We start from the raw sequence: 20,655 nt of genomic DNA on the forward strand, positions 1-20,655 counted from the left end.
AAAAAAAAAAAAAAGACTGCTATATTAGTGAAAGAACAGACCAATAGATCAATAGAACAGAACAGAGAGCTCAAAACTGATACACACGTACGTACATTGTTAACAGATCTTTGACCAAGGAGCAGAGGCCATGCAGTGGGAAAGGACGCTGGGACTGAGCAGACACACGCCAAAAACTGAACCTAGATACAAACCATACATACTTCACTAATATTAACGCGAAACAGACCAAAGACCTCGATGTGAAACAACAAAGCTTCTAGAAGATAACACAGGGGAAAACCTAGATGACTTTGGGTATGGTGATGACTTTTTAGATATACTACCAAAGGCGGGATGCACAAAAGAAAACACTGCTAAGCTGGACTTCATCGAAATTCAAAACTTCCACTCTGTGGAAGACACTGTCAAGAGAATAAGACAAGCTACTAGAATGGAATACAGGCAAAAAATGTTTGCAAAAGACGTGTCTGATAAAAGACTGTTATCTAAAATACACAAAGAACTCTTGAAACTCAACAGTAAGAAAATAACCCAATTTAAAAATGGGGAAAAGACCAGAACAGACATCTCACCAGAGAAGATATGCAGATGGCAAATAAGCGTATGAAATGACGCTCCACATCATATGCCATCAGGAAACTGCAAATTAAAGCAACAAGATGCCACTACACACTTATTAGAAAATCCAAAATACTGGAAACACCAAATGCTGGTGAGGATGTGGAGCAACAGGCACTCTCATCCATTGCTGGTGGGAATGCAAAATGGCACAGCCACTTTGGAAGACAGTTTGGCCGTTTCTTACAAAACTAAACATATTCTTACCATATGATCCAGCAATCACAGTCCTTGGTATTTACCCTAATGAGCTGAAAACTTATGTCCATACAAAAAGCTGCACATGAATATTTACAGCAGTTTTATTCATTTGTCAAAATTTGAAAGCAACCAACAAGTCCTTCCGTAGGTGAATGGATAAACTGTGGTATGAGACAATGGAATATTCTTCAGAGCTAAAAAGGAATGAGCTGTCAAGCCATGAAAAGACATGGAGGAAACTTAAATGCATTTTTCTAAGTGAAAGAAGCCAATCTGAAAAGGCTGCCTTCGTATGACTCCAACTCTACGACATCTAGGAAAAGGCAAGACTGTGGAGGCAGTCAAAAGACCAGTGGTTGTCAGGGGTTGGTGGGGGGAGACACAACTAGGCAGAGCACAGAGGACTCTCAGGGCAGTGAATGTGTTCCGACAATACTATAATGGGGACACGTGTCATTGCACGTTTGTCCAAAACCAAAGAACGTCCCACACCAAGAGTGAACCTCAACGTAAGACACAGGCTCTAGGTGACAGTGATGTGTAGTGCAGGTTCATCAGCTGTGACAAACGGACCACTGTGGGGGGGCGGTGGACAGTGGGGGGGGCTGTGCACATGTGGGGACAGAGATACATGGAAACTGTCCGTACTTCCTACTCAACTTTGCTGTGAACCTAAAACTCCTCTAAAAAATAGTCTATTTTATAAAAAATAGTAAAAAAAAAAAAAAAAAAAAAATACCCATCCTAAAATCTATACTGAATCTCAAGGGACCGCAGATAGACAAAACAATCTTAAAAAAGAACAATAAAGTTGAAGCACTCACACTGCCTGATTTCAAAACTTACTACAGTTCGAGACCAGCCTGAGCAAGAGCGAGACCCGGTCTCTATGAAACCTCCCTAAAATGCAAATCCCTTCACATCATTTTAAAATAAAGAAAAATATTTTCACACTATTACTGTACTATTGTCCTCCCAACTTGACACTTACAAATGCACTTTACCAGATCACCCCCCACCAGCCTTGTGAAGTGCAGAAGGGAGACCGTCAGTGGGGTAACTCACCCAAAAGTCCTCCCCTGGGAAGGGTCTTCGACAGACCGTGCAGGTGGCAGAGGCAAAGGTTCCATGAGCTTCAACCAGCTTTGAGGCGGGGATGCCAGACACTGAAATTCAAACCAAAGCTCAGTGTTGCTGCCTTCAGGTGAGTGCACAAGTCTAAAAGCACAACTTCTGGGCTTGACAGGCCTCCTGGGAAGTAAAGCCTGACATCCCTGCCTTTATCACCTATCGATGCCGCTGCACCAACCAGAATAAGGCACAGGGGTTAAGGGGCTCCCAGCTGGAGCCAAATCACGGTTAAAACAAAGCCTGTCAAAACAACCATTTGATATTACTATAGTTCAAATAAAATTATATCTAATACCTAGGAACACATTTTCCATTCTTCGGACACCAAGTAAAAATGAGGATATAAATATCATAGATTAAAAAAAAACTGCTTGGTGAGAAAAGACAAAAAACAACTTGTTACGAAAGTTGTCTGGTTCCAAAAGACTGTGGGCATGGACAGGGTCCCCGTAATGGTCCTAACTCAGTGGTGCTGAAGCCCACAGCCAGGAACTCCCACTTTCCCAAAGGCCTGCCCCGCTGCATCTCTGGGAGAAGAGAACTCCACCACGGGGTATCCACTCCTGCCTCTCTGGCTCCGAGCTATGGAACCCTCCCAGCAAGGAAACACATTCCTGAACTTGAGGTGACTGCTCCTCTTAAATGACAGGGTGTCTACAGACTGGCTGAGCTGCTGCTGTTGAGAGCCGACCGTCCCTGCACCTGTCTGTGTCACTGCATGTAAGGCAAAGGCCCCACCGAGGACTTCTCTAAGATGCGTGGCCAGAGGTCAGCACAATCTGTGAATTACTGGTTTGGGCCACCACACGCATATAGTCAAGAAATCATCATAGACTGAGTATGACAATATTACAGAACTTTTAGTGAGTCCTTAGTGTGATAACGGTATCAGAGTTACGTCTTTAAAAGTCTTTACCTTCTAGAGATACTCAGTGATGTATTTAAATATATTATTTCTAGATTAAATTTGTGATGTGAGGGGTTTGCTTCAAAACAACCTGGGAGTTTCGGAGGACACAGAGGAACAAGGACTGGCCGTGTGTTCATGATGGAGACAGTGAGGAGGACATGAGGGTTCATTACGTTTTTCTCTTTATTTTTGTGTTCAAAAATTCCATAATAAAATTTTTTAAAAAGGGACCATCACACTAGATTAGCAAAACAACGTCAATTTCAGTCCTGTCCAAAATGCACAGCCCAGCATGTATGCCAGGAGAACAGGCAGTGACCCAAAAACAGTCCCAAAGATGAAGTACAAGCACTAGGCTCCAGCCCTCCCTGATGGGAAGAGGACGTGTGAGACGACAGAGGGCTCACCTCTCTCGAGTCCGTCAATATTCTGTGTGTAGAGTCGCAGAAGCAGCCCCTTGTCATGAAGCAGTCGGAGGAAGTAGTGAGTGACATTGGGCCTGCAGTTCCCAGGGTACAGTTCCTTAGCCAAAGTGAAAAATGGCTTGGGGTTATGAAAGAAAAATGAAAGTTCGAAAATGGCCTCGGGGTAAGGGATGTCGTACTGCTGCAGGTTGCTGTAGAGGCCACTCCCTGGAGATCTGCAGAAAGAAAAGGAAGACTGAGCCCTGCGGAAGAGAGCCAGGAAGAGCAGTAAACGAGCAGCGCAGAAGGCAGTGGGGACTGCAGACAGCACCTGAAGTCTGGAATGCCGCTGGGGGTGCTGACGCCGGCCCCCACCATGACAACCACTCTCTGGCAGGCTCTGGCCCGAATCAGCTCAGCAATGTCCAGCAGGGAAAGCTTCCCCTTCTCACTGTTGCCTCTACTTCCAAAGACGCTTGAAGCCCCCACAGAAAAAGATATGGGCCTTCTTCCACCTGTAATTCTGACAGAAAAAGCAGAGTGGCAAAGGTAACAGATGACAACCAATCTCATGCTACCAAGAACGAGCACAGCTCTGCCCCTTTGCACCAGCCCACCATCTAGAATGACCACGTACTTTTTTCCAGTCCTCCTAAAATAACCAGCTTCCTCATGACTATTGGGCCCATGGAAAGCAGTCCCGAATCAGAACTCAGGACTTATCTGGGAGCAAAAAATTCAGGTTAAGAGGAACTGCACTCACTTCATACTTTCCATTATCAAAAGCATGTGCTGAGAGAACAGGGTTCCACACTGAAGGCTCAAGCCAGAGCCAAGAACATCCTTTTGTGGGAGCTCTGGGAATACTTTCAACAGAGCTGCACAATCTAACAAACCTGAGATGTGACGAATATACAGTGACATTTAAAGAGAATTATAATTAGACCTTATGCCGAATATTATTATACTAGGATGAAGAGTGGGCTCGAGACCATTCCAGAAAGAAACGTTCACCCTCTGATAGCCAGGGGTTCAAACGGCTGCAGACAGTTCATCTTCAAGGTCTGCAGCCATTCAGCAGCCAAACTTATACAATCAGGCAAGGCAGCAGGTAGGCTGTAGCTCTAGGGGGCTTCTCAGGTCACCTCCAGAAGCCAAGACACTCAAGCGGTTAATTGTTAGGAGTATGAGATGAGCTTTCATAGGAAAACATCACAAAACACATAATAAACAAGTCACAGGCTTCAATAAGGCCCTAGGACTTTGTAAGTGACTCAACACCCAGGAAAGCAACAGGAAGAAAAAAAGCAATACAATAACACAAAGCCAGGGGCAGTACCTGAAAACATCCCACCAAAGTCTGCAGCTGGAGGCATGACGCACTAAAGCCCCACGTGGCCCTGAAAGGCCTCCTAGGTTTATTGACTGTTAGGGCCCTCGGCTGGCATCTAACCAAGCCCACCATCCTCATCACCTGGTATCACCCTGGCGACTCTCAGCCCCAGTGCACGGGCCCCTTCCTCACACCCCAAAGACCAGGGCCACCATGTTCGTTCTTCCAGTTGGCCCCGTGACAATCCTCAAGGACGTCTCTGTCTGCAGCAGAGAGACCACCACTGGACAGGAAAAGAGATTCCACAGATCAATCTGACAACACTCCCCAAATAAATGATGAATCTGAAGCAAACACAGATGTAAAAACAGACAACTGAGAGTATTTCTTCACTCATTTGTCACACAGGCAAGAAATAAGAACCCAAAAAACACATCTTTAGACACATGTCAGTACAATTCAGAATTTATCTTCTAGGATGATCCTAACTCACTTTTCTGTTGACTCTTTTGTGTTTTCCTTTTGCTCCCTACAAAACCAACACTGCAAAATCTCCCCACACAACAATCTTCCTTGCACATTGCTGCCGCGGTCTCCCCCAAAGTTCTCTTTTCCCCACAGGATCCCAATGTCTTAGTACAACATATTCCACCCCAGTGACACTTTTAACTCCCCATTACTCCTTACCCCTCATTTCAGCCAAACAAAAGGTCTCCCTAAAGGCCAGTGTTCCTAAGCCTTTTTCCCATCCAGCTCCCTTGAGGAATGCATCTTGAGACCTTGCGCTCAGTAGGCACTCAGCTCCTGAATGCAAACCTCCAAAAGGGTTTTCTAATGAAAACTGGTCAGGCAGACAGGAAGGAAGGGAAAGCCATGGCTCCAAAACCATCCCACCACCTATTAAATGCCCCACCTCACACAGCATTTAGGACATCTGTTCACCCGAGGTCTTTACCCAAACTAGTTTCTGAGCTCCTCCTAAATGTAAACTGCTATGAGAGACACACAAGGTATGAGAGGAAAGTTATTACCATTGCTGAGTGCTTACTGAGTGCAACGGCTCACGCAGGACACCTGAAGCACATCCCTCATCTACGTAAGTGAATGTCTGTGAGCACTGAAAGACACAGGGACAGAACTGTACCAACCGTCCAGAACATACTTGAGCTGTGTGACTTTACACATGCTACACGGTATGAGATTTGCTGGGAGTAGGGTTACCCTGAAAGGCAGGCATGGGTGCTGCCTGGGCGAGAATGGAAGGACACAAAGGACGAATTACACACAGTCCCAAATCTGCAGTCAAGGGGCAAAAGATCCGAACCACAGAAAACCCATGCAAACGGACTCCTCCTCACAAGCAACCCCACGCTTCCTGTTTTAGGACAAGTGGTGGCAAGGGCTTGTCGAGGGACAGTTGGTCTTGCAGATTATTGCCAATATCTAAATTGGCTCCATGGAAGCACGTGTGTCCTTGTCCTGGCCCCGCTCTGTCCCCAACACCCAGAACAGAGTCTGGCCCAGAATGAAGGTTTCTTAGACGAATCAGTGACTCCTCAGGATCTCGCTGCTAAACTCGTCACCCGTATCTTTAGTAGCTGTGTCAGACGGCATCAAGTGAATGTACCCCCATTAAATCTTTATCCATTACGGGGCATTTGTTTCCTGACAACTATGGGCCTTAGGACGTTCAAACATGCAGGCTGCTTTCAGGAAAGGATTCCACAACGTGCAATTGCGGGTATGACCACGCTGCTGGGAGTGTGAACCGCACAAGCTTCCTAGACGACAGTGACAAACTTAAACGTAGATGCCTTTAGACGCAGCAGCCCCAGTAAATACTAGAAATTTATCCAAAAGGCGAGGTGCAAACGAGGCTAGCCTCCACAGCATTGCGTGTAATAACGAAACACCGTTAACTATTTCAATAAGGGAATGGTGAAGTAAATCACGCAACAGCCATGAGTGGCTTCTACAGCTGAGTACAGACGGAACGAACTCCAAGACGTCGTCAGCAAAACGGCTGGGGACGGCCCCGAACCCGCCCGGGGGAGGGGCGAGGCGTCGAGGACCACCGCGGAGGGCCCGCCCGCCCACTCGCAGTACCTGCGCGGGACGCCGGGCCCCGCGAGCCCGGCATGGGCCCCGAGAAGGCCGCGCGTTCCCGCCCCGGCGCCCCACAGCCCGAGCACGAGCGGCGCGCGCCGGCCCCACAGCGCCATGATCCCGCAGCCGGCGTCCTCGGGCCCGCCCCGCGCAGGCCCCGCCCAGAGCGCCCCCAGCCCCGCCCTGCGCCGGCCCCACAGCGCCATGTTCCCGCCCCCGGCGCCCCCAGAGGGAGGAAAACACCCAGTGGGGGCAGTTCCGCGGTCTGGTCCTGACCTTTCGTCCCAGAGACCAAATCAGGAGCCTGCACTTCTCTGCCTTTCCCCCGGGATAGTGATGGTAACTAATACTCCCGGAGCGCCTCCTGGAGTCAGGCATTACATTTACACTTGGTCCTCGAGAGACACCACTGGGAAGGGACTACTGCCGTCCCATCTGAGGAGGAGAAACTGCGGCTCTCGAAGGCTCACGCCACAAGGCCAGGAGACGGCCGACACGACCGCAGACGCCCACGCTCTTCGACGCCGCCTTGGCACGGCCTGGTGCGCGGGAGGGACGCAGCACACCCGGCGGAGGATTCCGCCCGGACCGCGGGGCACGCCGTTACCCCGACAACCAGCGGGCCGCCGCCAGCCTCGGCGCTCCCGGCATGCCCCGCGCCGCGCGGCGCCGGAAGTGAGTGAGCATTTCCGGTCGCCATCCCCGCAGCGTTGACGTTTTGGTAGTGCCTGTGTCCCGGGGTCTTCCTGCCGATATGAAGGACGTACCGGGCTTCTTACAGCAGAGCCAGAGCTCCGGGCCCGGGCAGCCGGCTGTGTGGCATCGTCTGGAGGAGCTCTACACGAAAAAGTGAGCAGCGGGGCCCGGGGCCCCAGGTCCCGGGGACAGAGCGGGACAGAGGGGCCGGACGTCGATGGGCTGAGGGCGGTCAGACCGGAGTGGGGAGGCCGGAGGAGGCGGGGACGTGTGGGAAGAGTGGGGCCCGGCGAGGCCGGGAGGTGGGCTGAGGAATCCGAGGGGCAGGGCGGAGGAGAAAAAAGGATTACAGCCTGCGAGGACTAAGGAGCAAACCTGTAGCCAGGATGTCTGGGTGTGGGATTCACTGCTTTCCTGACCGAGGTTCTATGACTGAGACTTCTAAACTCCCTTTCCTTCTGGTCTTACTAAAAGGGTTCAGGGATGGCCTGTGATTTTAGGTCTTAATTGCAAACAAGCAAACACACTTCCAGGCCTAGGTTGACACCCCCTTTTGGGAAATAGATCCTGGTGACTTGTACTTAGCCTTGTCACGGTGTGACTGTATCTGCAGTTATCTTTCTCACGGTCTGGGGCGGATAAAGCAGAGGACAGTGCAGTTTTGTTTTCCTTTGGTGCTGCAACTGATTGGACAGGGTACAGCCGCTTCCCCCTCTCCCGTTATCCCTACTTTCCATTGTATTTCACGCTGGGCTTTGTGCCCCTAGAGAGATCTTGGAGTTGGGGTTTGTTTAGAAACAGGATGACTTTCAGAACAATTAAATTATTGCTGCTAAGCACCAACCTCTTTTAAAATGAGTAGAATAAATTGCTAGCATTGGGCTAGAACTATTCCGTAGGAAAATAATGCCTGCTGTAGTAACTTCCCTGTTAACAACTCTAACATTTAACATACTACTTTTCACATAGACATTCAATACATGTTTTGGTGATGTTGAGCATTCAGCAACCTTCTGCTGTTAGCAGTTTTTGAGAGCAAATTATTAGTGTTTACAAATAATTGTTTGTGTTGGATAGCACTTTGTATTTTTCAAAGCATTTTATCTGCGTTATTAAATATTAGCCTTTGGTTTTTGGATTAAGTGCTGTGTCACTGTCCTAGTGGTTTTATATATATTAGCTCATTTAATCCTTTGTTTATCCCATTCACAGATGAGGAAACTGAAGCTCAGTTTAATCACCTTCCCTGAGATACTCAGCTAGTAAGTAGAAGAGCTGGGGTTTCAACTTAGATCTGTATGATTTCAAAGTTCTGGTTTCCCGGCAAACCTCACAGTAGCCCTTTGAGATAATCTAGAAAGGTGTTCTCCATTTCATAGGTGGGAAAACTGAGTCTTAGAGAAGTGAGGTTATCTGAAGGTGACATGAACATTGAGGTAGCAAGGCCAGGAAAAGAATTGAGGTTTATTAGCTTCTGTGTTAGCATTCTTTCTGCTACACAGTAGAGACTATTAATAGTTAGTACAGGTTTAGTATACCTTATCTGAAATGCTTGAAGGCAGAAGTATTTTGGATTTTGGAATATTTGCATTATATATTTACTGGTTCAGCATCCCTGATCCAAAATCCAAAATCTGAAATGCTCCAGTGAGCATTTCCTGTGAACCTCATGTTAGTGCTCAAAAAGTTTTGAATTTTGGAGCACTTCTGATTTTGGAGTTTTGGATTAGAGATACTCAACGTGTATTTGTTACTTGGTAGGACTGGCAAGGCTGAAAGTGTCTGTCACTGGATATTAGTTTTTAAGTCTCAAGGGCCTTATGTTTTTCAGGTTGTGGCATCAGCTGACGCTTCAGGTGCTTGATTTTGTGCAGGATCCGTGCTTTGCTCAAGGAGATGGTCTCATTAAGGTAAATAATTTACCTTGTTAGGTCAGGCTATATAAATGTGCTGAAAGACTTTCTAAAATAATAGATGGGCTTTATGATAATAGTAATAAGCTATACCTGTTATTGTGTCGAGTACTGTTTTAAATGCTTTACATATTTACTTTTATTTTTCATAAGAATATTAGAAGATAAGTAGTAGTTTTATCGTTTTTTTTAATGTGGAAGCAGATGAGTTTCAGTAACTTACCATAGGTCACAGGTAATAAGTGACAGAAGAGGATTCAAACGCAAACATTCTAGCTTCTTCTAAAATTCTAGCATGCTCTGTTATAGCATGCCCCAGTTTCTTATTATTCATAGACTGTTTGTTTTGAGTACCCTACTTTTGGGAAACTGTTATGCAAAAATTAAAAGTTCAAAACCAATTAGAGGGCTGGGTAGGGTGTAGAGGAGGATTACCACAGGAATCTTTTAGATAACTGCCATCACTCCACTTGCCTACACCAACTCCACTTGCTTGCCTGAACACTTTCTGCCCTGAGTAGTGTGGAAATAGAGCACCTTTTGTACTTTGGTTGAGAGTGAGAGGGATTAGAGGGGGAGTCCTGCATAATATCATGCTGCCTGTGTGATAGAGCACTTTTAGAATTTTCTCAACAAAAAAAAACACCTATTCTTTCCTAGCCTCCCCCAGATCCCCTGGCAAATCCTCACAAATGTGCTCATTGGTAGCGTGCTCCTTGAAGTCTTTTGTGACATCTTACTCTCTGAGGCCTTTCTTTGATTCTGGATGAATCAGAGGTTTATACCAGCATTATAACTGATAGCTAGCTTATAATTATAGCTTGAGTTATTTCTTCTGAATACATTATATTTACTCACAGTGCAGCTTACCACCTTACTACCCCACCGCCTGAGCTTGTAAGATTTTCTTGTGGTTTATACCTATCAATCTGACATTTTACTACTCAAAGGAACTTATAATCATCTATAAGCCTAGAGATTTTGCTGGGCATTCTTTCTTCTAGATTATGTGAAAAACTGATAAATGAGACCTGTCTTAATACTTGTTCCCTAAGGTTCTATATCATTGTGATAGATAATTCATAATTGTTTACCGCTATCCTTTGCTTTCTTACCTTTGAATCACTTTTCCACATATGGCAAAATATTTTCTCAACCTCCTGGTAATATGATCCTTATTCAGGTTGGCAGATCTATATGATTTTTTTCATGGACAAAATAAACCTTTAAAAATTATTGAGATGCAGCCCGCATAAGTGTAAAATATTAATAGATAGCATTCATGAATTTACAGTCACCAAAAGTAACTTTAAGTTTCTGTACTTAGTGGGCTTTTTTCTTTAAATAATACCATAAATTAAAATAGATATTAGAAAAGTTAAAACATTCCCTCTTAATGAGGAAGGTATCTTTGGAATAGGCTCTTCTAATGAAAACACCATTTTATGTAGATGGCTGTTTGCTGTGTGCCAGATTTAAATAACTGCCATAGGGATCTTTCCATCTTTCTGCCTTCATATTCCAGAGGAGCTTCAGGCTCTCCTAATCCAAAGTTGAGGTCATTTGGAGGTTGCGTCTCCCTACTTTGCCCACACCGGGCACTCCTTTTGCCCAGTTACCTAGCTATAAGCTAAGGGGTCGTTGTCAGCTCCCTTGCTCTATGACCTGCTCACCTCTGACCAAGTCGTTCAGCTTACCAGCACATCTCTCTCAGATTCTTCATCCATCCTCACACTGTTGCTCCCTCACTCTCCTGTCTTGGCTACTGGTAGTCTCTCTCAGTCTTTTCCCTTGCTGTCCTCTCAGCCCCTAGTCATGTTTCTAAAATAAAAGTGTGATCATGTGTTTCCACTGGTTCAGCCTTGCATTTTGAAGAGAGACCAATCTTCAGTGCCTCCTATTCTGTGTCCTTCGGAAATACTCCTGAAACATAATGTAGTTTTTTCTTTAGTGCTTTTGCACTTGTCTGTTCCTGTCTGGAATGTTCCTCTCTCAACTGCCCCCTCTCCCACAACAGATGTCCATCTCTCTAACTGCTCTTCATTCCTTGAAACTCAATATTACCACTTCTGGAATAACCTTGTTTGAAGCCTCTCCCTTGGGCTGGGCTTTTTTTTTTTCTTTCCCCTTGCTCTTGAACTCACAGTATTGTCATTTATTTGTTTAAAGACTGCTTTCACCACTAGGCCAGGAGCTCCTCAAAGAGACATCATTTATCCTACACATTCTGTGTCTGTAGTACTTAGCATAGAGTCTGAGGAAGAGCTCAAGTGTGTGCTGAATGGCTAAGAAATTGGATAATGGTACATAATTAGCCTTAACCTTTTGAAATGCGAAGGCACTCCATTCTGTATGATTAGCGAACATTTCAAACTGATGGTCTATTTTTCTTATAGTATCTTGGAGAAAGAATATAGGGATAGGTCTTTAGGAAATTCTTGTAGGTCTGTGCTCTAATTCCCAAAGGTAGAAAGAAATCCTAATTTTCTTGAATAATGCATTGGCAATCATTTGTGTGAACTTAAGCCTTAATGTGGGTTTCCTGTCCTTAAGCAAACATTTATGCATTGCTTACTATGTGATGGGCATTTTGGTTTGCAAAATCATAACTTGATAATATTGATTATTGTTCAACTAAAAACAATGTTTGGCGGGTCTTGATTTTTGCAGACTGAAAGACATCCTATAATTTCTCTCCATATTTTGGTTTCACAGCTTTATGAAAACTTCATCAGTGAATTTGAACACAGGTAAAACCCTTTTGTCAGTTTTTTACTTTGAAAATGAGTATATCTATATTCATTGACATTCAAAGACTGGTGGTTTTTATTTCAGGGTGAATCCTTTGTCTCTGGTAGAAATCATTCTTCATGTCGTTAGACAGATGACTGGTAAGTCCCACTTTGTTTCGTCAAAGAACAGATCCAAATGGTAGTTAAAATGATCATGAAATGTAAGGTAATTGAACTTTTGTATTTTGATTGACAATAGAAGATTTTTAGCTTATCAAAACAAAATGGCAGCCGGACATGGTGGCTCACACCTGTAATCCCAGCACTCTGGGAGGCCAAGGCTGGAGGATCGCTCGAGCTCAGAAGTTCGAGACCAGCATGAGCAAGAGTGAGATCCCATCTCTACTAAAAATAGAAAAATTAGCTGGGCGTGGTGGTGCACACCTGTAGTCCCAGCTACTTGGGAGGCTGAGGCAGGAGGATCACATGAGCCCAGGAGTTGGAAGTTGCAATGAGCTAGGCTGGGCCATGGTACTCTCTATTCAGGGCAACAGAGTGAGACTATCTCAAAAAAATATATATATACATATTGTGTGCGTGTGTGTGTGTGTGTGTGTGTGTATGTAAGATTTTAAGTTATGTTTTTATTATACTTTATGATCTAAACCTAAAGATTATCCTACCTGAATGTGTCTTGGTTGGTAAAACCAGTCCATAAAGGTACTCTGTTAGTGGTTCTTCTGACTTTGTTCCTTTCTTTTCTAGATCCTAATGTGGCTCTTACTTTTCTGGAAAAGACTCGTGAGAAGGTAAACGAGGTTTAAGCGATACCTTTTAGAATATATGCGACTTACAGTTTGTGTCAGTGCTCACTGTCCACACCTTCAGAGACCACAGCGTCTCTAGTCATGAAAGTTAAGTTAATGTACAGTAGCTGGCTGACTTTGTTAGTCAGCTGCCCACATTTCTGAGATTCCTTGTTTTTTGATGTCTTTAGGTGAAAAGTAGTGATGAGGCAGTGATTCTTTGTAAAACAGCAATCGGAGCTCTAAAATTAAACATCGGGGACCTACAGGTTACAAAGGTGAGATCACCATAATATGGATTTATCTTTAGTTTAAGAAGTTTACTGTTTATCACAATAAAAACTTTATTTAAAAATATTTTTAAATAACAGGAAAGTTGCAAAAATAACACAAAGAACCCCTAGATTTCCCATTGTTAACCTTTTACCACTTTTGCTTTATTCTCTGTGTGTATATGTATAGTTTTTTTCAAAACCATTTAAGAGTAAGTTGCTGATACGATGCCCATTACCCTTAAACAAAAGCACTCTCCCGTGTGCCTGCAGCACCTCCACCCCACCTCACTCCACGTGGCCTCGGCTGGTCCGAAGCACGTGTGTTCTCCTTAACCAGAGTCAGCCTGCTTGCCACTGATGGGTCGTGTGCTGCTCCCTCGTCGTCTTTCTGCCTCCTCAGTGTTGTGGAAGTTTCCTGTCTGTGTTCTTATTTTCATTTTAGTGCAATTTGGGACACAGGTGTGGATTTGGGTGGCAGTGAGACCAACATATGTGGTCAGTTTACCTTGTTTAACTGGGCCCTGCGTGTGTTTGTGTTTGTTTTGGTAATTGTAATATGAAAGAAAGTTTTGGGATTAAAAGTATTCATGTTCTCATTGCCCTACCAAATACTTTTTGTTGTTCGTTGCTTCTCAGTCTTAGCCCCATATGCGTACCTATTGCATTTTGTTTTGAAATATCTAATACATACATAGAAGCTTTCAGTCACCATAAAGAAAGCTGTAACGGGCATCCCTGGGTCCCCACCCGCTCAGGAATGCAGCAGCACCGCACAGCTCCCACAGCCTTCGGGTTGGTCTCTGCCAGCAAGGCTCCTCTCATGCCTGTGTGTTGTGTTTCTTTATGCGTTGTTAAATACGAGTATCTTGTGCTAAGTACGTTTTAGGATACTGGCTCCACACCAGGTTTCAGAGCCATCATGCAGACATGTGTAACCAGTGCGTTTTTGCTTCTGTATGGCATTTCGTTGTGTAAGTGTTTCACAACATATGTATCCAGTCTCCTGTTGAAGGCATGTTGCCTGTTTTTTCTATTACAAATGTTGCTGTTATTAATATTTCTGTGCCTGGTCCCTGTGTGCATGGGCAGAATCTCACCAGGTTCCTGGAGACTGCAGGTATAAGGCATATGCACCTTCACCTTTATCAGATGTTGTCGGGTGTTTCTCCAAGGTGGCTCGTGCCCCCACAGCACTGTACGAGCACTCCCGAAGCTCTGTGTTCTCAACACTTGATGGTTTCAGACTGTTTGACTCTTGCTGATCTAGTGGAAAGGAAGTAACATCTCACTGGGGGTTTAATTTGCATTTCTCAATTACTAGTGATTTATTGCCTATTCCATTTATGTCTCCAGTTCTGTAAATTGCCTGTTAATGTCTTTTGCCCATTTTTCTGCTGTGTTGCTTGTCTCCTGATGGCTTGTGGGAGTTCTGTACATTTCCTTCGTCAGGATTCCTGGTTGGTTACACGTGCTATAAATGTTGCTTCCTAATGTGTAGCTTGTCTTTGTACTTTTTTTCTGTGTTTTGAATGAATTGAAGTTTTCCATTTTGATGTGGTCACATTGATCAGTCTTTGCCTTTGTGATTTATACTTTTTCTTTGAGACAGGTTCTTGCTCTGTTGCCCGAGCTGGAGTGCAGCGGCATCAGCCTAGCTCACTGCAGCCTCAAACTCCTGGGCTGAAGGGATCCTCCTCCTGCCTCAGCCTCCTGAGTAGCTGGGACTGCAGGCGTATACCACAACACCCAGCTGATTTTTTTTTTTTTTTTTTTTTTTTTTTTTTTTTTTTTTTGTAATGGTGGGGTCTCAACATTGCCCAGGCTGGTCTCAAACTCCTGGCCTCAACCAATCCTCCCACCTTAGCCTCCCAAAGTACTGGGATTACAGGCATGAGCCACTGCACCAAGCCTGTGGTTTATACTCTTTATCTTGTGATGTGTTACTTTAAAAATCTTTTAAGTTAAAAAGAAAGACAATTTTGCTTCCTATGTATAGGAAACAATTGAAGATGTTGAGGAGATGCTCAACAACCTGCCCGGTGTGACATCAGTTCACAGTCGTTTCTACGACCTCTCCAGTAAATACTATCAAACAATCGGAAATCACGCGTCCTACTACAAAGATGCTCTGCGGTTTCTGGGCTGTGTTGACATCAAGGATCTACCAGGTAACGTGGGCCATTGAAGTCCATGTGACACAGGAGTGTGTTCTCCAAACACAGCAGCTATGAGGTGCTTGAGGTAATAGGTCTCAGAAATTACTCAGATGGATTCATTCTGTTTTGAAGAAAAGGTGGAAAGATTTGTTTAAGCTTTAGTTTCTACATTGTATTTGTCTCTAGCATTTAATTCAGCTGAAAGTGAGGCTAATTCCTCCCAGCCCCTCTACCATTCCTTCTCAAAGGGTCTCACAGTACCTAGGTCAGAGGTTTTTGTACGAGGTACAGGATGTAAGTACCTTCTAACCACCCTACCCCTGTAGCTGACCCCTTGTTCTGAAAACTGAAATTTCAGACTTCTGGGAATAAATTATAAAATCTTACAAGGATTCAGGTGTGGAAAGAAAAGTGACCAGTGGGTTTTGGGAAAAGTATAAGAAATACGTTTTTAGAAAAGAGATTTTTAGTGTATTTTAGATGTTTCTCACAATGTACTGTTGAGGCTCACAAGACCAGCAATGCTTAAAAATGTTGATGTAGTTCTGATTACTGTATCTCAAGAAAAATGTATTAAGAAGAGCAACTAATGTGGTCAAGAGAATAAAGGACTTGCTGTATAGGAACAGAAAGTACATTAATTCTAGACTAAAAAGAGGCTAAATTCGGTAATATGAAGATAAATAAAATAAGAGGTAGTACTACTTCCCATAGCCAGTAAAGGATTTAAGGAAATCATTACTCTAGGAAGCAGTATAGCCTGAAAACAGGAATAGATTCACATAAATTTAGGGAAAAAGTAACAAATGAATGTGCTTTCCGCAAAACTCATATGGTTCCTGGTAAAATCTAAGTCAATCCAATACTTGAGAGGAGATGACTGATGTTAAGGCTTTGTAATTTAACCATTCCAAAGAATGGTTTCTTTACTTTTCTGTTATGTAAGATTTTTAAAGCCAAACAGGACTGATTGTTGTAACTGGGCCTGTGTTGCTACACAGTATCTGAGCAGCAGGAGAGAGCGTTCACGCTGGGACTGGCAGGACTTCTTGGCGAGGGAGTTTTTAACTTCGGAGAACTCGTAAGTTGGCCCTGGGCTCAGCTTCTCTAACAAGGGGGAGACTGGCTTTTCTTATGAGCTGACCACCTGTCCTCACAGCTCATGCACCCCGTGCTGGAGTCGCTGCGGAGCACTGACCGGCAGTGGCTGATCGACACCCTCTATGCCTTCAACAGTGGTAACGTGGAGAGATTCCAGACTCTGAAGACGGCCTGGGGCCAGCAGGTGGGTCTCCACGATGCCCGGCTGTTTGTTCACTGATTCTGCAGATGTTTGTTGAGCTACACTCCAGGCACACAGGGAGGCCCTGAGCAGAGAGGACATGGAGACAGGCAGGTCTTTGCTCTCTCAGAGCAGGAAGCTTAAGAGGTTAGTTAGCTACAAGATGGCTTAGTGCTGCAGAGGAAAAGTAGAGGGTGTTCTGAGAGGATGGAGTAGAGTAAGGGCCCTTCGTCTGTGCTGCGTTGGGGGGGTCTCACAGAAGGTGTCCTGGAAGTAAGGATGCTCTGCGTGCCGTGGGGGTGAGTGAACGGCAAGCTTGGCAGAGCGAAGGGAAACTCGCAGCATGTCTGCTGTGCTGGGAGAGCGTGTGAGGCTCCTGTGAGTGGGCGTCGAGGGTGGGAGTGGGAGAGCGTGCAGGTGAGGGAGGGATGAGTGCGGGTGGGGCGGGGCAGGGGAGGGGTCGGTTCAGGAGTCAGGCAGGGAGGGCAGGCACTGGGTTTCAAAGCCTGCGTAGGAGGCAGGAGTTAGTGAGGGGTGCTTAACAAGGACTTGAGCTTTAACAGTAAGTTTGGTCTTTTTTAAATGAAATTATTAGAAGCAAATATTACTAACATACTAACTGTGGTTGGAGTTATTGGGTTATTTTTGTACTTTTCTGAAACTTTCAATTTTCTCAAATTTTAAAGTAGCCTTGTAAAATTCACACATAATGGAGCAGAGTAGATACGGCTGACGGCACTGTGCGGAGGCAGAAGGCATCCCACCAGGCCCACCTGTGGTCTGAGTGTGTACTGATAGCCCAGAGAAAAAACGAGCCACTCAGAGATGGCTAGCCGTAGCAATTAAAAGAAACAAAAACAGGACATTCAGAGGCACTTTCGAGCAGTACCTGTCCAAGCAGCAAAAGCCTGTCCAGGGGTAGTGGGAGGCCCTTTCTGAAGAGCTTGACCTGTCAGGTGTCCGTGGCAGAAATGTCCCTGCCGGAGCTGCCTGCATCAGGGTCCGAGTTGCTAAACATTATGAATCAAAAAATCAAGTCTCCTTGGTTTAATTCTGTGCTCACCAAATAACCCTTTGATACACCCACAAGGAGAGATTGTACCAGTCTTGCAGACAGTGTATTCTAGTTCTCAGGACAACAATATTTTTCATTATAAATGAATAACTTGCTCTTTTGATTCAGAACAAGTGTCTAGAACATGCAGAGTCTGTCCTTCGCAGGGATGCCACTTACTGTGTTGACTACACAGGCGGCACCTCCTGAAAGCCTCTGGGACGAGGAGGGGCTTTCCTGACGTACCTTGCGCCAGCAGAGTCTTCGTGGCCCTGCCTGATGGTGTTTGTTAACATTCCTGTAAATCTTTCGTGTAAATTCCCGTCTTAAGAAACAGCCTTTCAGTTAGGTACTCTTCTGTAGAATTCCTAAGAAAGTGAAGTACAAACCAAGTAAACCTATTAGTGAGCTTCAGCCATCTACAGTGTAAACTGTTTGGATCTGCCCAGTTTCTTTTTGTTCAATGTACTGTTGCAGAAAGAATTCCAAAGTCCCGGTTAGGTAACTAATACGCAGAAACGTGGACGACATTGTTCTGTCTTTCTACACTTCGCAGCCTGATTTAGCAGCCAACGAAGCCCAGCTCCTGAGGAAAATTCAGTTGCTGTGCCTCATGGAGGTAAGCACACGCCAGGAGCTACTCTGTCTCTGGTCCTGGCCAGATAAGGTCCTGCAGACTCCAAGCCTCTCCTGAGTGCAGGTTAAAACCTCAGTGATACTTCTGCCCCACGCCACTCTCCACCACCTTCCTTTTCCCTTCACCACCACTTGCGTTTTAAGCTTGTGATGGGTCTCAGCTCAGGTGCCGCCCCCTCGGAGAGGCCTTCTCTGGCCGTCTGAGCTGAAATGAATAGCTGCTCCTCCACCCTGGCGCAGCACCCCCTCGTGGCACAGCCGTTCTTGCCCGTGTGCTCACGTGTCTTTCCACACCAGGATTTCAGCTTCCTGAGGAAATGGACCTTGTATTTTTGATTCACATGGTAGCCCACGTGGTGGCCTCAAGCACTTATTCTGGGACTGAATAATGGTTATTCCAGTTATTCAGGAATTCCAGAAAATTCCAATAAAGCTTATTTTTGCCATTAACCTTCTTATCTAACTATTGAAAGATGGTTCTTAGCAAGATACGTGACCAGTATTAGGAAACTTGTAATGTTGGGGGTACTAGTAAGATGATTTCTATTTTCAGAGCAAGAATTGACAAAAATATCCTAATCAGTTAGTTCTCTGACAATTTTTGTTTGGAAAAAGAGTTTTCAATAGTTAATGACAAAAATTTTTTTCAGATGACTTTTACACGACCTGCCAATCACAGACAACTCACCTTTGAAGAAATTGCCAAAAGTGCTAAAATCACAGTGAATGAGGTACGGTCCCCGGACTCAGGATGTCACAGCAGCAAAGCTGCCACCAGGAGGAGGCGGGGACTCTTGTGTGAGCACTCTGCTCCCCCGACTGTCAGAGATGACAGAAGAAACGGCACCCTGTGTCTCAGAAGCCACCCGAGTCCATGGGGGGTGTCAGAGTGTCTTACAGGAGCCCCTCTCTCTGCACAGGTGGAGCTGCTGGTGATGAAGGCGCTCTCGGTGGGGCTGGTGAGAGGCAGTATAGACGAGGTGGACAAGCGTGTTCACATGACCTGGGTGCAGCCCCGCGTGTTGGATCTACAACAGGTGATGTGATGGAAACCCATGCTTCGTGGGTGTTTTGAGTTGTGTCTGTGTTGTCTTAGTTTCACTTGGGTGGAAGCCATTTAGGAAGAAACTGTTGTTAGACGAGAGGTTTTGGAGAATGTATTACTGTTGTTGGGTTTTTCTAAGAACCTGATACAATGTGAGTCTGGGATTTGAACCCTGCATTTAAAAGCTTATGACGACAACAGTGCTGGTTGTGCTGAGAGCCTATTAATCCCAAGATCACTGCACCCCTCAATTACCTTCCTGCTCTGTGATCCGAGCTCACACCCACCTTACTCACATTTGCTGGAAACCCGATACTGTGGATTTCCTCTGTTCTTGCCTGCTTTCTTTCATGCAAGTTTTTCAAAAAGTGTCCTTTGATAAGATTGGACTGGGCAGTCCTATCACACACCCAACTCCCCCAGCTCAGATGTCCTTTTGGTTAGAGCTCCCATCGGGTGCTGTGGCGTTGGCCACTTGGCCTGTGACTCACGCATGTCTCAATGCCCCATGTGGCCCTGGTTTGCACTTCAGATCAAGGGGATGAAGGACCGCCTGGAGTTCTGGTGCACCGACGTGAAGAGCATGGAGATGCTGGTGGAGCACCAGGCCCATGACATCCTCACCTAGGCCCCGGCACCTGCCTGGGGAGGCGTTTCTGCGGCGCATGGAACTGGCAGCTGAGAAGATTTGCCTTGAGCTTGGGTGGGGGTTGGGGTCCTATGTGGAGTAGAGACTGTTGTTGCTGTGAAAACCGGGAGAAGGCTCCTTCGTGGGTCTCTCCTGCAGGGCAGAGGGGTCCCCAGTCTCAATTTGATGAGGCAGGAAGTGGCCCTTCAGTCTGGAGGACACGCACCCCAAGGTTGATCTCCATCTGCATCTACCTTTGTGAACATCTTTTGCAATGTGGCTCAAGAACGTTCCTATAATAAACACCTTTGTGTGGTTCTGCTTCCTTGGGTTGAGCTCCCAGGTCAAGCCTGTGCCTGATTAAAAAGCATGAGCTTGGCCGGGCGTGGTGGCTCACGCCTGTAATCCTAGCACTCTGGGAGGCCGAGGCGGGTGGATCGCTCAAGGTCAGGAGTTCGAGACCAGCCTGAGCAAGAGCGAGACCCCCTGCCCCCTGTCTCTACTAAAAATAGAAAGAAATTATCTGGACAACTAAAAAATATAGAGAGGAAAAAAAAAAAAAGCATGAGCTGGAACCTAGGGAGGTCTTGGGGGCTTTGGCCATGGCCCCTCCTCTCCCGGCACATACCAGGTGGGGCAGACCCTGGCACTGAGGACCGAGGAAGCTGGTCTTGTCTGCCATCGGAGAGGCGCCCACAGGTGCCTCCTGACACAGGCGTCCACATC

General features: G+C 45.7%; 2 protein-coding genes across 2 annotated transcripts in view; one reads left to right on the top strand and one right to left on the bottom strand.

Moving 5' to 3' along the window:
- The window catches only part of SIRT3 (sirtuin 3), a 15,926-nt gene extending 9,106 nt beyond the window's left edge, over window positions 1-6,820 (bottom strand). The window contains exons 1-4 of the mRNA XM_012651984.1: window positions 6,707-6,820; window positions 3,599-3,790; window positions 3,271-3,503; window positions 1,888-1,988 (exon numbers count right to left, since the gene is read on the bottom strand). Of these exons, the coding sequence (XP_012507438.1) occupies window positions 1,888-1,988; window positions 3,271-3,503; window positions 3,599-3,645 (381 nt within the window). The 5' untranslated portion in view covers window positions 3,646-3,790; window positions 6,707-6,820. The remainder of the gene's footprint in view (window positions 1-1,887; window positions 1,989-3,270; window positions 3,504-3,598; window positions 3,791-6,706) is intronic.
- Window positions 6,821-7,367: 547 nt separating this feature from the next.
- PSMD13 (proteasome (prosome, macropain) 26S subunit, non-ATPase, 13) lies at window positions 7,368-20,248 on the top strand. Its single transcript, XM_012651986.1, has 13 exons — window positions 7,368-7,555; window positions 9,234-9,312; window positions 12,031-12,065; window positions 12,151-12,206; window positions 12,813-12,856; window positions 13,045-13,131; window positions 15,125-15,296; window positions 16,286-16,365; window positions 16,444-16,569; window positions 18,177-18,239; window positions 18,907-18,987; window positions 19,177-19,293; window positions 19,834-20,248. Exons 1-13 carry the CDS (start codon window positions 7,461-7,463, stop codon window positions 19,927-19,929), a joined length of 1,131 nt encoding a protein of 376 aa, XP_012507440.1. The 5' UTR covers window positions 7,368-7,460; the 3' UTR covers window positions 19,930-20,248.
- The last annotated feature ends 407 nt before the right edge of the window (window positions 20,249-20,655 follow it).

The sequence above is a fragment of the Propithecus coquereli genome, unplaced genomic scaffold (assembly GCF_000956105.1).
Source record: "Propithecus coquereli isolate 6110/MARCELLA unplaced genomic scaffold, Pcoq_1.0 Scaffold377, whole genome shotgun sequence".
In the NCBI taxonomy this organism is placed as follows: Eukaryota; Metazoa; Chordata; class Mammalia; order Primates; family Indriidae; genus Propithecus; species Propithecus coquereli.